General features: G+C 34.8%; 1 protein-coding gene across 3 annotated transcripts in view; it reads left to right on the top strand.

Moving 5' to 3' along the window:
- The window catches only part of LOC120629204 (ATP-binding cassette sub-family A member 3-like), a 34910-nt gene that overhangs the window by 18969 nt on the left and 3751 nt on the right, over positions 1-12190 (top strand). For all 3 annotated transcript variants that reach the window (XM_039898061.1, XM_039898060.1, XM_039898059.1), the window contains exons 13-30: positions 601-766; positions 1737-1970; positions 2108-2249; positions 2330-2433; positions 2504-2892; positions 3674-3883; positions 4225-4329; positions 5061-5232; positions 5736-5861; positions 6110-6233; positions 6336-6457; positions 7267-7391; positions 7960-8143; positions 9124-9285; positions 9925-10082; positions 10528-10624; positions 11325-11516; positions 11850-11952. In XM_039898061.1, the coding sequence (XP_039753995.1) occupies positions 601-766; positions 1737-1970; positions 2108-2249; positions 2330-2433; positions 2504-2892; positions 3674-3883; positions 4225-4329; positions 5061-5232; positions 5736-5861; positions 6110-6233; positions 6336-6457; positions 7267-7391; positions 7960-8143; positions 9124-9285; positions 9925-10082; positions 10528-10624; positions 11325-11516; positions 11850-11952 (2915 nt within the window). The remainder of the gene's footprint in view (positions 1-600; positions 767-1736; positions 1971-2107; positions 2250-2329; positions 2434-2503; positions 2893-3673; positions 3884-4224; positions 4330-5060; positions 5233-5735; positions 5862-6109; positions 6234-6335; positions 6458-7266; positions 7392-7959; positions 8144-9123; positions 9286-9924; positions 10083-10527; positions 10625-11324; positions 11517-11849; positions 11953-12190) is intronic.

The following is a 12190-nucleotide window of genomic DNA, read 5'->3' as shown; positions in this document are numbered from 1 at the left end:
TTCCATTAGTTGCCTCGTATGACACCCGCGGGAAGAGCAGGGGTGGTGATAAGTGTATTCTGATCTGCCGTCACCACACAACCCTTATATACTTACATTAAAAAACATGTCTGAAATTGCCGAACACTCTTTTTGTTTCATTATTAAACACTCTGTGACGTTGCCAGAACCATTGTTCTCGCTGTACTGGCAACGTCACAGACTAGTAAAAACACTAACAATAAACACGATTCTTATCTTATATTTCCTGCGCGAGCAACTTAGCAGTCAGCGTGTAATATATTTAAAAATAATAAATGTGATTAGACTGTTTTTGTGAGCTTTCCGAAACATAAATATGTAATTAAACAAATTAGTTTAGAATAGATAGAATAATATAGTAATAAATAATAATATTAATACTTACTTATATTGTTCATGCGATAACGTGTAAGTTTAGTAATGCACGGCAACTGAACAAGCAATTTTGACAAAATTAAGAACATACTCGTATATCTATAAAATTAGGATGCTTATCCTAAAACATTTATCAGCGTATAAAATTCTGTCATCTGCTTGGTCCATCAATTACTACTTTTTAAAAAAAATGTTTTCCTATAGAGGGACGTGATATCAAAACACTTATCTGGCGGTCAGAAGCGACGTTTATCCGTAGGGGCAGCTATGTGCGGTTCTTCTCGAGTAGTGTTGTTGGATGAGCCCACATCAGGTCTCGACCCGGCCGCCCGTAGGTCATTATGGGATCTATTGCAGAAAGAGAAAAAAGGTAACATTACTCTTCTTCTTTAACATATATTATGTTTGTTATGTACTTCGAACTATTATTTCTATTATGTTGCTTCAAAATGTTTTCCTATTATATATATATATATATATATACTATATATATATATATATATATATATACTCTATTATGTCCTTCGTACCTGGGTTTCAAATGACCAAATTTTTAATAGTTACTTTTGAGATACCTTAGAAAACTCGTGAGCATTTGAAAGGTGGTTTGATGTAGAGTTCCCAAATCTTTTTGTTCCAATGTAACCGGTTTAAACTTTGAACTGCCACAAACAAAGTTCAATAACTAAAACCCAGTACACAATTTAAAAAATATCCGCGTAGTCTTCTCATTATAGATTTATTAAACTCAATATTTTTAATAAATAATGCCTATATTATTGGAATTCACAAAAGAAACAATTAATTGGAGTTTTATCTCGATTAATTAAATCACTCAACCGTAATTTATTTCGTCATTATCATATTCAATATCCGAAATGCTAAGAAAAACCAACGATATCACGTCATAAGCTTTTAAGCTTTCTCAAGAATTGGGCTATGAAATTCAAAACAAGATTTTTCAAATCCAACTGCTAATTCTAGAGATTAGCGCGCTCAATCAAAAACCATACTTTACAGCTTTATTAATTACTTCGATTAATAATAATAAAGATAGATTGCACTCACAAATATAATACAATAGGAAAAAAATAATAGCAGCTTAAACTAAAGTAGGTAAAGCGTTATTATCGATAATTGCCAGACAACCGGCTAATGGAATTCCTCAGGAACAGCGTGTGTGCGGTATTCTTATAAATATACAAAATATACTTAAGTATGTGTTTCCTGTGTGTGTTTCCTATGTCCTGCAATAAAGTTGTTAAAAATAAATAAATAAACTTTAAAGCCTACATGACATACTCATTACAACCAAGCCTAACATTTTTTATTTGTCTCAGGTCGGACAATGATCCTCACTACTCATTTTATGGACGAAGCGGACGTCTTAGGCGATCGTATTGCCATTATGTCTGGTGGGCGATTACAATGTGTTGGGACATCTTATTTCCTGAAGAAACATTATGGAATTGGGTACAAATTGACCATAGTAAAGATGGATCAGTGTGAAGTACAGGAAGTCACGAATTTCTTCAAAAATTATGCACCAGATATAAAGGAAAACACTAATATTGGTATGTCTAACATTGACTTATTGCATTTAAGTTTATTTTAATTTTTTATCATAGAAAAAAAAAAAATTGTTTGATAGTCCATCTATAGTTAAAAAACTTATTTTGAATTTTTTGTTATAATATTTGTTGGTTTTTAGGATCCGAGTTGACATATATCTTACCAAACGAACATGTCAGTAAATTTCCAGATATGCTTAAAAAGTTCGAAGATGAGAAGGAAAATCTGAAGATATCTAGTTACGGTTTATCAGTAACGAGCCTTGAAGAAGTTTTTATGAAGTGAGTTTTGATCATTAGAAAACTAATAACCTTTTTTTAATTTGCAAATATTTATTTTTAATTTTTCTATTATTTGCCAGGGCAGGCGCGGAAGACAATGAGGTTTCTTCGAAGAAAAATAATTGCAAAAATATGTACAATGACTGTGCCATAGTTCCGGTCGATGGGCTACATAATAATATGAGTATGAGTATTAAATCATCCTTATTTTGATTGCTAAAACGTTCAAAGTTTAATCAAAACATTTATTACAGTAGACAGCGAGCCAATACAGAAAGTTCGAGGGTTCAAATTGTTAAGAAACCACATAAAGGCAATGTTCTTGAAGCTGGCCTACAATACAATGAGGAATAAATTGGCTTCAATGATACAAATAATTACACCTATTATAAACATAACGATATCTGTGTGTATAGCAAGGTCATGGAAATTTATGACTCAGCTCCCGTCATTGGAACTCAGTTTGCAAAGTGGTTTTAGAACAACTGAAACTTTGTTATCGCAAGGAGTAAATTTGACTGAAAATAGTATAGAACAAAAAGCAATGATGGCCTACAAGGATTATTTTAAAACAGTTAATGACGCAAACATGGTGTTGAGAGATATAGGACACTTAGATTTAGGAAAATTTTATTTAAAATTGGTATGTTGAAATATATTGTTGACCTTAAATCCAAGCACCACTAAACTGTACCAATCTTCAAACTATCTACAACTTCCGCCCTATATCACGAACATTTTAAACTTGGATCCAATGGATTCGTCTTTATTGGCTATATGATGTCAAAAATACGAAAAGTAATGTTGATTCTGGAGATATTAATATATAAAGAGAAAAACTTTAACGTTCGACTGTGGTGATATTTAAAATGTATTTAATTGTATTTTCATTTGTGTTCCTTAAAACTCCCGAACTAAGTATTTGCTAGATTTTGATGAGCCCTGTCAGAGTTCTGGGTGTTTGAAAAATCTTAGAATCCCTTTTCAGTTTCTTAGGGGTTCGAATAAAAATAATTCCATTTACCAAAGATCGGGTATATGTTTCCTTTGAAGATAATCCTTGCGCGAGAAACTCGCAATTTTGTTTTTTAATCATTTCTTTCAATAGGTTGGTATTACAGAAACACTAGCTAAGCTAAACCCGACCACACTTCGCTGTGACAAGGTCCCATTGGTATTGATTCTCATAATTTTTTTTAAAAAACCCTTCTAAATATATAATATTAATGCAATATTATATAAAAAAATCATATCAATGCGTCGATTTTTATTCAAGTTACATAAATACAGAAGAAAATATTTTATATAAAGTGAACTATCAGGAGATTCAGTCAGTCTGCTCCCTTAACATCAGAAATATTCGGGAACACTACTTCTTATCCCCTGCGATAAATGAAGGTTTATTTAATCGCATATTATTGCAGAGCGAGGCAGATCAACGTCGCGTTTGCTATGAGAATCTAGTAGGAGCTACATTTGCGCCGCATAACATAACGGCCTGGTTTAGCAACTATGGCTACCACGATTCGGCGATATCATTGGCACTTGCAAATAATGCCATATTGAATGCGCTCTCACCAGGCAGCAAATTGACTTTTGTGAACTATCCTCTTCCATACTCTATTGAGAATTTAGTAAGTACCTATTGACAAACATTACCTAAAGGCTAATTACCAGCATAGTACCTAGTGGGTAAGGCTTCGGCTTTCCTTTCATGAAGACCGAGTTCGAGCCCCGGACTTAATATAAGTATCACTTGCTTTAAACGTTGAAGGAAAAAATCTAGTCTACCCGACCGCACTTTGCCTGCATGGTAGACTATGGCCTAAATCCTTCTCACTCTGAGAGGAGACCCGCTGCGCCGAGTGACCGTGTGCGCTGTTGTGGGCCAGGAATGTGTGATGATGACGATGATGACCTATTATTTGCTGTTGTTTGCAGTATCATGTTTTAAAATTTTCAAATATTGTTTTAGGTTAAAGTGATGGCAAGTGGAAGCAGTATGGCATTTCAATTTGCGTTTAACATTGGATTTTGTATGGCGTTTGTAACTTCCTTCCTCGTTCTCTTCGTAATCAAAGTAAGTAAGAATAATCACAAATGTATTGGGGCCGATTCTTTTGTATACAGATTTCTGCACTAAATTGACAAGTGTACATTTTAAGACTGCAGGATTTTGTTTGAGATTTGTGTGCAACGAAATTGGTACCATTATATTGTCTAATGCTGATCCTTATTTTTTTGTTACTTTACAAGTTAGTCCTTGACTGCAATCTCACTTGTTATAAACTGATGTTATGTGACAGCGAGGTATACTTAAACCTGTATGGGTTACCTAAGCGACATCGTACCGGAACGCTAAATCGCTTTGCGGTACTTTGTAGATAGGGTGGTAACAAGCTACTTCCAAACCTCCACCGCAACAGACTAGTTATTATTTAAAAATTGTAAATTCTCAAAGGGCCGACAATGGAATTCCTGCCTTCCTTTTAAGACCACAGCGCTCACAACTACGCCAGGAAGGTCGTCAAAATCCTATAAAGAATTTATAATATGTAACCCGATAATTTCGGACCTAGTCATTTTGTTCCAATTCGTCGGACGTTATACTCACTCCCACACCGGTATTTATTAGTTTAGTTATTGCAGTATTACGGGTTATTGGTTTTTGCCTATTTATGATAATACCAAAGTCCATCGTCAAAAACAGACCAATGCTTTACGGCTCTGCTCTAGGATCTACGCTGGAAAATTAAGTTGAGGAAACAACAACTTCGAAATTAGTATATTTTTTTTTTTTCAATCTACCAGGAGCGCACCAGTGGCTCTAAGCTTCTGCAGCGCGTGTCGGGAGTTCGACCCGCAATTCTTTGGACGACGGCACTAATATGGGACTGGTTTTGGATGCTGATGGTGTTTTTCGCAATAATCCTCACGTTAGCTTTCTATCAAGAAAACACGTTGGCCACGCCTGAGGAATTAGGTGAATTAAGTTTTTTGCTATCTCAAATGTATAACAATATCTACATGGAATTTCTATGTATATCTTGTAGACAAAGAAACGATCATAAGCAAACTTAACTTTGTTCTAAATCTTTTCTAAATTTTGTTATAGCCTGAACCTGAAAAGTAAAAAAGCCTGTTCAATGGACGCCACATTTGCATGGCAACACATTTGACAAAATAAGTGAACGGAAAAAAATAGTGTTATCCACAATATGGCGACGTTTTTCTGGTCAGGCTTTAACATAAATCTCTAGACTAACCTTAAGTGACAGGTCTAAAATAATCCTCCCCTTTTCTATGCGGAACATTATGAAAGAGGCAGCAGTTTTAGATCTGTCGAAGTGGGTCGTGTGTAGAATTTAATTTAGTTAAAAGGTTTGTCTAACTAGCATATAATAATAGAATTATTTTAAGCATAACCAACATGCTGGGCTTTCATTTATAAAAAGTTGAATATATATAAAGTTACATTTTTTGCAGGCAGAGTTTTACTTGTGCTGGTGATATTCGCTTTTGCAATGATCCCGTTACACTACCTGGCCGCGTTTTATTTCGAAGCCGCTGCTACAGGATTCTCGAAGATGTGTTTCATAAATATTTTCTCCGGTAGGTATTTCATTATTTTATTAAAGACTATTTCCTGCTTGCTTTTTGTAATGTATACTAAACTAAGGTTAAAATAGTAGATCGTTGCTTGACTTTTAAGCGTAGGCCAAACCAACGCGCCATTCACAAAACGACTTTAGCAAGATTCTTGTAATTGGTCGCGGATAGGACGCAAGTTTGCACGTCACCTTATATGCGAGTTCAAATCACGTGTTTGTCCTTACCGTAAAACTTTTTTTTTTCCTCAGGTTGTATGCCGTTTCTAATAACAGAAGTTTTAAGATTACCTGTGGTTGGCAATCCGTATTATGCACACATTTTTGATTGGATCTTTTCGCCATTGCCCATATATTGCATCAGTAGAAGTTTCAGGTATTTTTATCTTAAATTCTACATGCCATTATGTTTATTTCGCACGGTCTCTTTTTAGTCATCTTAAGAATTGATATCTATAATGAGCTTTATTTTTTTTAGGGATATGAGCCATTCGTCGTTCTCTTTGTTGGCATGTGACGCACTATGCAAGCAGTTCGAAAACATCGACAACTGCACGCGACACACCGTGTGTCACAAACTCAACGTGTCGGTTTGTTGTAGTAAGTGAGTTTTGTAACGCCGTTTCTTTCATTTTACTTTTCTCTATTAATTTTAAACATACGCCTGTCTGGTTTGATCTTTGATGACTATCTCTTTATTTTAGGCCAATACTTAATATTATTGGTTAATAGATTTTCCCACAAAAAAATTGATCCTGTGCCTCCGGAAAGCACGTCAAGCCGTCGGTCCCGGTTTGTACCACTTACATGTGATAACAATCGTTAAAGCTCGCAGACTTCCATAGGAGCAGCGTGTTGGCGTCATCATCTAGGATGCTCAGTATCAGAGAGATACGTGCGTCGTGAACAGAATTAGGTTGTAGAAACAGAATTAAGATACCGTACACGACTAATATTGAAGCACCGAAACTCCACTATTGTAGTGTTTCTTGAACAGGCGGTTAGTTATTCCATTAAGCAGTTGACAGTAATTATTTTATCTCTAATACTCTAAACATTTACATAAAATGGGGAAATTGGGTAAAGTTTTTAGCTAGCAACAATCCGCGGGTATGAAGTGAGAGGTGCGCATTTTCACTGTTTTTGAACACTGCACGCAATAACGGCTGAATTTTTGTATGTTCTTAATGTTGTGGTTGACATAAATGACACGGTATCGATTGTTGTTTCAGTCGGAGGTTTTTGCAAATTAAACTTATTGTTTATTGGAACCTACCATCGAAATTTCCAGTTTGTTTATGGCTTAATAGTTTCTGGAATTTGATGCAAAGTCAGGAACAGTTAATTGAAGGGTTTTTGCTGTTATTTCAATATGCAGATAATACATAATTTTTTTCTTATTTGTTTAGTCGAAGACGATCCTTATTTAAAATGGAGTGAACCTGGCATCGGTCGCTATTTGTTCATGATGACTATGGTTGGATTCCTTGGCTTCACAATTCTGTTGATAAAAGAATATGAGATCTTGAATAAGGTGAGCTTTAATTCTTGTGAGCTGATATTTTCTTAATTGAAAGCTATGATTGTTTTTTTGTATTCAAATCACTTACTGGTGACTTATCCCACTTGAGTACACAAGTTATGGATGAACATACGATGTTCAAGACAGTCAGTCAGAAGGTGTTTTAAAAATATATAGATTAATTAGAAAAAATCTCTCCAACGAAATTCAAACCAATATGGCATAGTTGTCACTGCGTATTTTTTATAATAAATTTGCACACTCTCTAAAAGTATTGATTCAAAGGAAAAGTTGTGGGACAAAAGTTTTTCATTATCCTTACTAATTTTATAAAGGCGTAATTGTATTTGTTTATTTGTCCTACCTTTACGTCCTAACTAAGCCATCTTAGATTTAGTTCAAAGGAAGAAGAGTAGAATAGGCTCATATGTATACCAACTAAACAAACGGTACCCATGTGATTTGTAAAAAATCGTAATAAACGCGACGAAGCACGCGGGCAACAGCTAGCTATGAACTACTGCACTACTTCATCGGTACCTCCTGCTCCGTAAATCTAAGTATTTAATTTCTGTATTAGATTTTCTACTCTGAAAGTCCACACCGTCCGCCACCGCCTAGGCTGGATGAAGACACAGATGTGGCAAACGAGCGTAGTACTGTGCAATCTCTTACTCGACCTGAACTAGCGCAGCACAGCCTTGTATGCAGAGACCTAACGAAGTTCTACAAAGACTTCCTAGCCGTGAACAGACTAAGTTTCGGTGAGTGAAATATTTCAAACATTTTTTAATGGCTTCCGTTTCTTTAAACAGTTTAATAAATAAATTACTGCCACTAGTGTTCTCCTTATTTACGGGGAAGAGTAGGAAAAGTATAGCATTACTCTCTTATATCTGTCGTTTGCAGATTTTGGATCAGATTGATTTTTCTTTTCGGGCGGTAGAGAGCCAGTTGGCAAAGTATATTAGGAGGCCCCTTTGAGGGGAGGTACTTGTTAAGAAAAAGACAAGAACTTTATAGATATTGATTTAGTTGACATTCATATTGAAAAGAAAACTTTGTGGAAATCGTTAGGCCTAACACCAAACTTGTGCATAATATTGCGACAGACACAATTATTGTTGCAGTTGTATTAATTTACTTTGAAGTCGATAAAACTGGTGTTGTAGCCAATCATTATCATCATCAACCACCCATAAACGGCCCACTATGTAGAACGGGTCCCTCTCAAGGCTTAGGCTGTAGTCATACACGCTGGTTAAGTACAAAGTCAGTTTCATATGATCTTTTACTGTACACCACAATGACCCGATGAACGTCTTACCATCATTTCAAGAACGCAATTAATTAAAACTAGTCCTAAGTGGCAAACTGGTAAAAGGCAATTTCCATATGAAATTACAATTTTTTTTTTCTACCTGATTCTTTCAGTTTTCCTAGTTTTGTCTCTTGATCAAGAGGCAAGGCGAACAAACAAATTGGTCAAGCTACTTTAGAGTTTTTGTGAAAAACACTAAAGACACTTGACCTAAAGATTTAGATAGCCTTTCGTGTTTCACAAAAACTAATGAATAATTTTCATTTAGATTTAAAAACAAATAATAATTTCATCTTACATGAGACTGACGTTTCTTAAAGACTGAGCTTGAAATCCGCTTTCTCAGACTCTAAATAAATATAGAACGACGTTTCATATTATAATACTGCTCAAATAAGAATGCATTTCATGTTGACTGTTTAGCGGTGAACAAGGGTGAATGTTTCGGTCTGCTGGGCATAAACGGTGCGGGCAAGACCAGTACATTCCGTATGCTGACCGGCGATACGCGTATCAGCTGCGGGGATGCTTACGTGCACGGGCTCTCCCTTAAAACGCGTATACAAGATGTGCATGCGCATATCGGTAAGTATTATAATATTATGATTTTTTTTTAATTTTATCATCATCTTTATCAACACACTACCGGCCAACTATAACGTAGTCCACCACGCTGGCCAAGTGCGTATTGGGAACTGCAAAAACCTTTGAGAATATTATGCGGACCTCAGGCATGCAGGCAGGGGGTTCGTATTGTTTTCCTTCACCGCTAAAACGATGGTGGTGATATTTTAAATTCCTTAAATTAAAAACTCACATAACTGCGTCGAACGAACTCGGTCACCCCGAAAAAGAATATCGAATATATAATCGGTCAAAAAATAGCTAACGGTCAATTGTATACAACTTGTTTAAATGCTTTCGTGAAATATGTTTGTTTTTTAAACGATATTAAAAATTCTTAGTAAAAATCTAGAGACGATGTAACATCTAAATCTTCACAAGTATCATACACTTAACAAATTCGCTTTGGTTTATACATGTCTGTTGATTTTATCATTTTAGTTTATGCTTCATGATTTTTCAAAGAAGTTTTCAATTAAATGTTCTTTTGAACATTTATTTTAACATTGTGTCTCAAACATGCATTCAAACTCTTAGCCTGCCTCACTGTACACATTTTAAAGTTTCTTAATTTTAGCTTTTTTCCTATTCTCTGCACAGGATACTGTCCGCAATTCGACGCGTTATTAGACAACTTGACAGCACGGGAAACCCTAAAAATATTTTGTCTCCTTCGCGGTATACCTGTCAAAGTGGGATCAATGAGAGCTGTACAGTTAGCCGAAATGTTGGGCTTCATGAGACATTTTGACAAAAAGGTGTGGTATAAAGTTTTTATGTGATGATATATATTAAAATGATGAGTTATTTTTATGTTTGTTTGTACCTTATCTTTGAAACTAATAGTCAGATTTGAAAAATCTTTGTTTGCATTTTATAGACAATTCGTGAGGAATGTTAGAGGCTTACTGCTGGGATAACGAAGTATCTTAAACGGTGCGCGGGCGATGAAACCCGGTTCGTAGGGATATCCTATTAAATAAAGGATACTTTCAGAACGGTACCATAGGAATTTCATCTAAATCAGTTCAGTACTTTAGTTTTTAAGTAATAATAAAAAATGGAAAGAAAAGTTAATCGGAAGTTAACGAGATTACGTATTTTTTTAATTTTTACCTATAGACACATTTGCATTACTAACAATGGTTCGGTGTTAAATATACATGTATAATAATATTATTTATATTATCGTTTTAAATAAAGGTGCACGAATGCAGTGGAGGCACTAAAAGGAAAATCAGTACAGCTCTTGCACTTCTTGGGGATTCACCGTTAGTGTTTCTCGATGAACCAACCACAGGTATTCCTCCATAAAAACTTTTTTATGACCTTCGCACGCATATGGGTTCAACATCAACTCGACACAAATTAGAGCAAAGAATTGTGAGCTTTATGTCATATAACATAATGTGTTGAACTGTGTGACGTGTGGGCAACGAATGGTCCTGTAGTACTGGCACAAAAATATTGATCAGGTTGCTTATAATAATCTTTGTTAGGGCAACTAAGACTCAAATTCGCGGTTACACACTAGTGGTAAACAGAATTAATTATTATATACAAGCTAAAAACAGATAAAATAAAAATATTACTTATAGACACATTATTAATGCAAAATATTTATGTCATATAACATGAAGAACAAATTCCATTGCTTTAAGTAGAGCTAAAGCAATCATGTAACCCTCTGCTATAGCTAACTCAACTATAACACGCCGATCAAAATTTTGAATAAACGTTGTTTCCCGATAAATCACATAAATTATGAGGAAACTAATATGTAGTTATAAAAGTTCTTGGAGTGTGATAGTGAAACAGTCTCTTGTTCGTAAAACGGAAATTTGTATAAATAAATCGTATTTGATTCGTTTTCGTTACCTGTTATTTTATATAGATGTATGGAAATAATAAATTTCGAAGTACATCGTGATATAATACGGTTTTCCTTAAAAGTAAAGCCTACTTCTATCCATTATATAATCATGTTAATGACATTATAGGAATGGATCCTGCGTCAAAGCGTCTTGTTTGGTCTTGCATCAGCGACGCCGTTTGCAGCGGACGTAGTATCGTTTTAACTTCACACAGCATGGAGGAGTGTGAGGCTTTGTGTTCCCGTCTCACGGTCATGGTCAATGGCAGATTGTTCTGCCTGGGTCCACTGCAGCATCTAAAGAATAAGTTCTCCCAAGGTACGTGTACATGGATATGGGTAGTTCACCATTAACCGTAGAATATTGATCCTTACAATAACAGTCTTTTTTATTATTATTATTTAATTTAACTATCAAAACAATGTTATGTAGATAAACTTTTCTCTTTATATCATATTATTTGGTTGTATAGATCTGGAGATATTGAAAAATAAAAATTAAAAAATACAGATGGGAGGGAAGTTTACGTCTATGAGTAAGATAACAGCGCAGCATGATTAGGTGTAACAATTCGTTACGACCTAACTTACCGCGGTTAAGTAATTAATACAGACCATTATTTGAATTAAACCAATATTATTTTGTTTACAGGATACACTTTGATTGTCAAATGTAAGGGGGGACCGGAGAGAGATACTTGTGTAGCAAATATAAATCAATACGTCCTTGATAACTTTAGAGATGCTAAGCTAATGTAAGTTTTGACCTTTAGTTCATTTTGTATATTAAGCAATCATTATGAATTAAAACGGATCGAAAATTACTTGGCAACTTGGATATTTATATTGTCGCTAAGCTAACAATACCGCGAAAAATTAGTTTTTAATCATAGTCATAGTTTTTAAGAGATAATCATTTGATAAGTAAAAAAATCGCACGATAATTCAGTCCAAGTTAAAAATAAAAGTTGTTCGCAAAATTCAACGGTTTAT

The sequence above is a fragment of the Pararge aegeria genome, chromosome 14 (genome assembly GCF_905163445.1).
Source record: "Pararge aegeria chromosome 14, ilParAegt1.1, whole genome shotgun sequence".
NCBI lineage: Eukaryota > Metazoa > Arthropoda > Insecta > Lepidoptera > Nymphalidae > Pararge > Pararge aegeria.
Note: the sequence above shows the minus strand (reverse complement) of the source record. Positions and strands in the feature narration are given on the sequence as shown.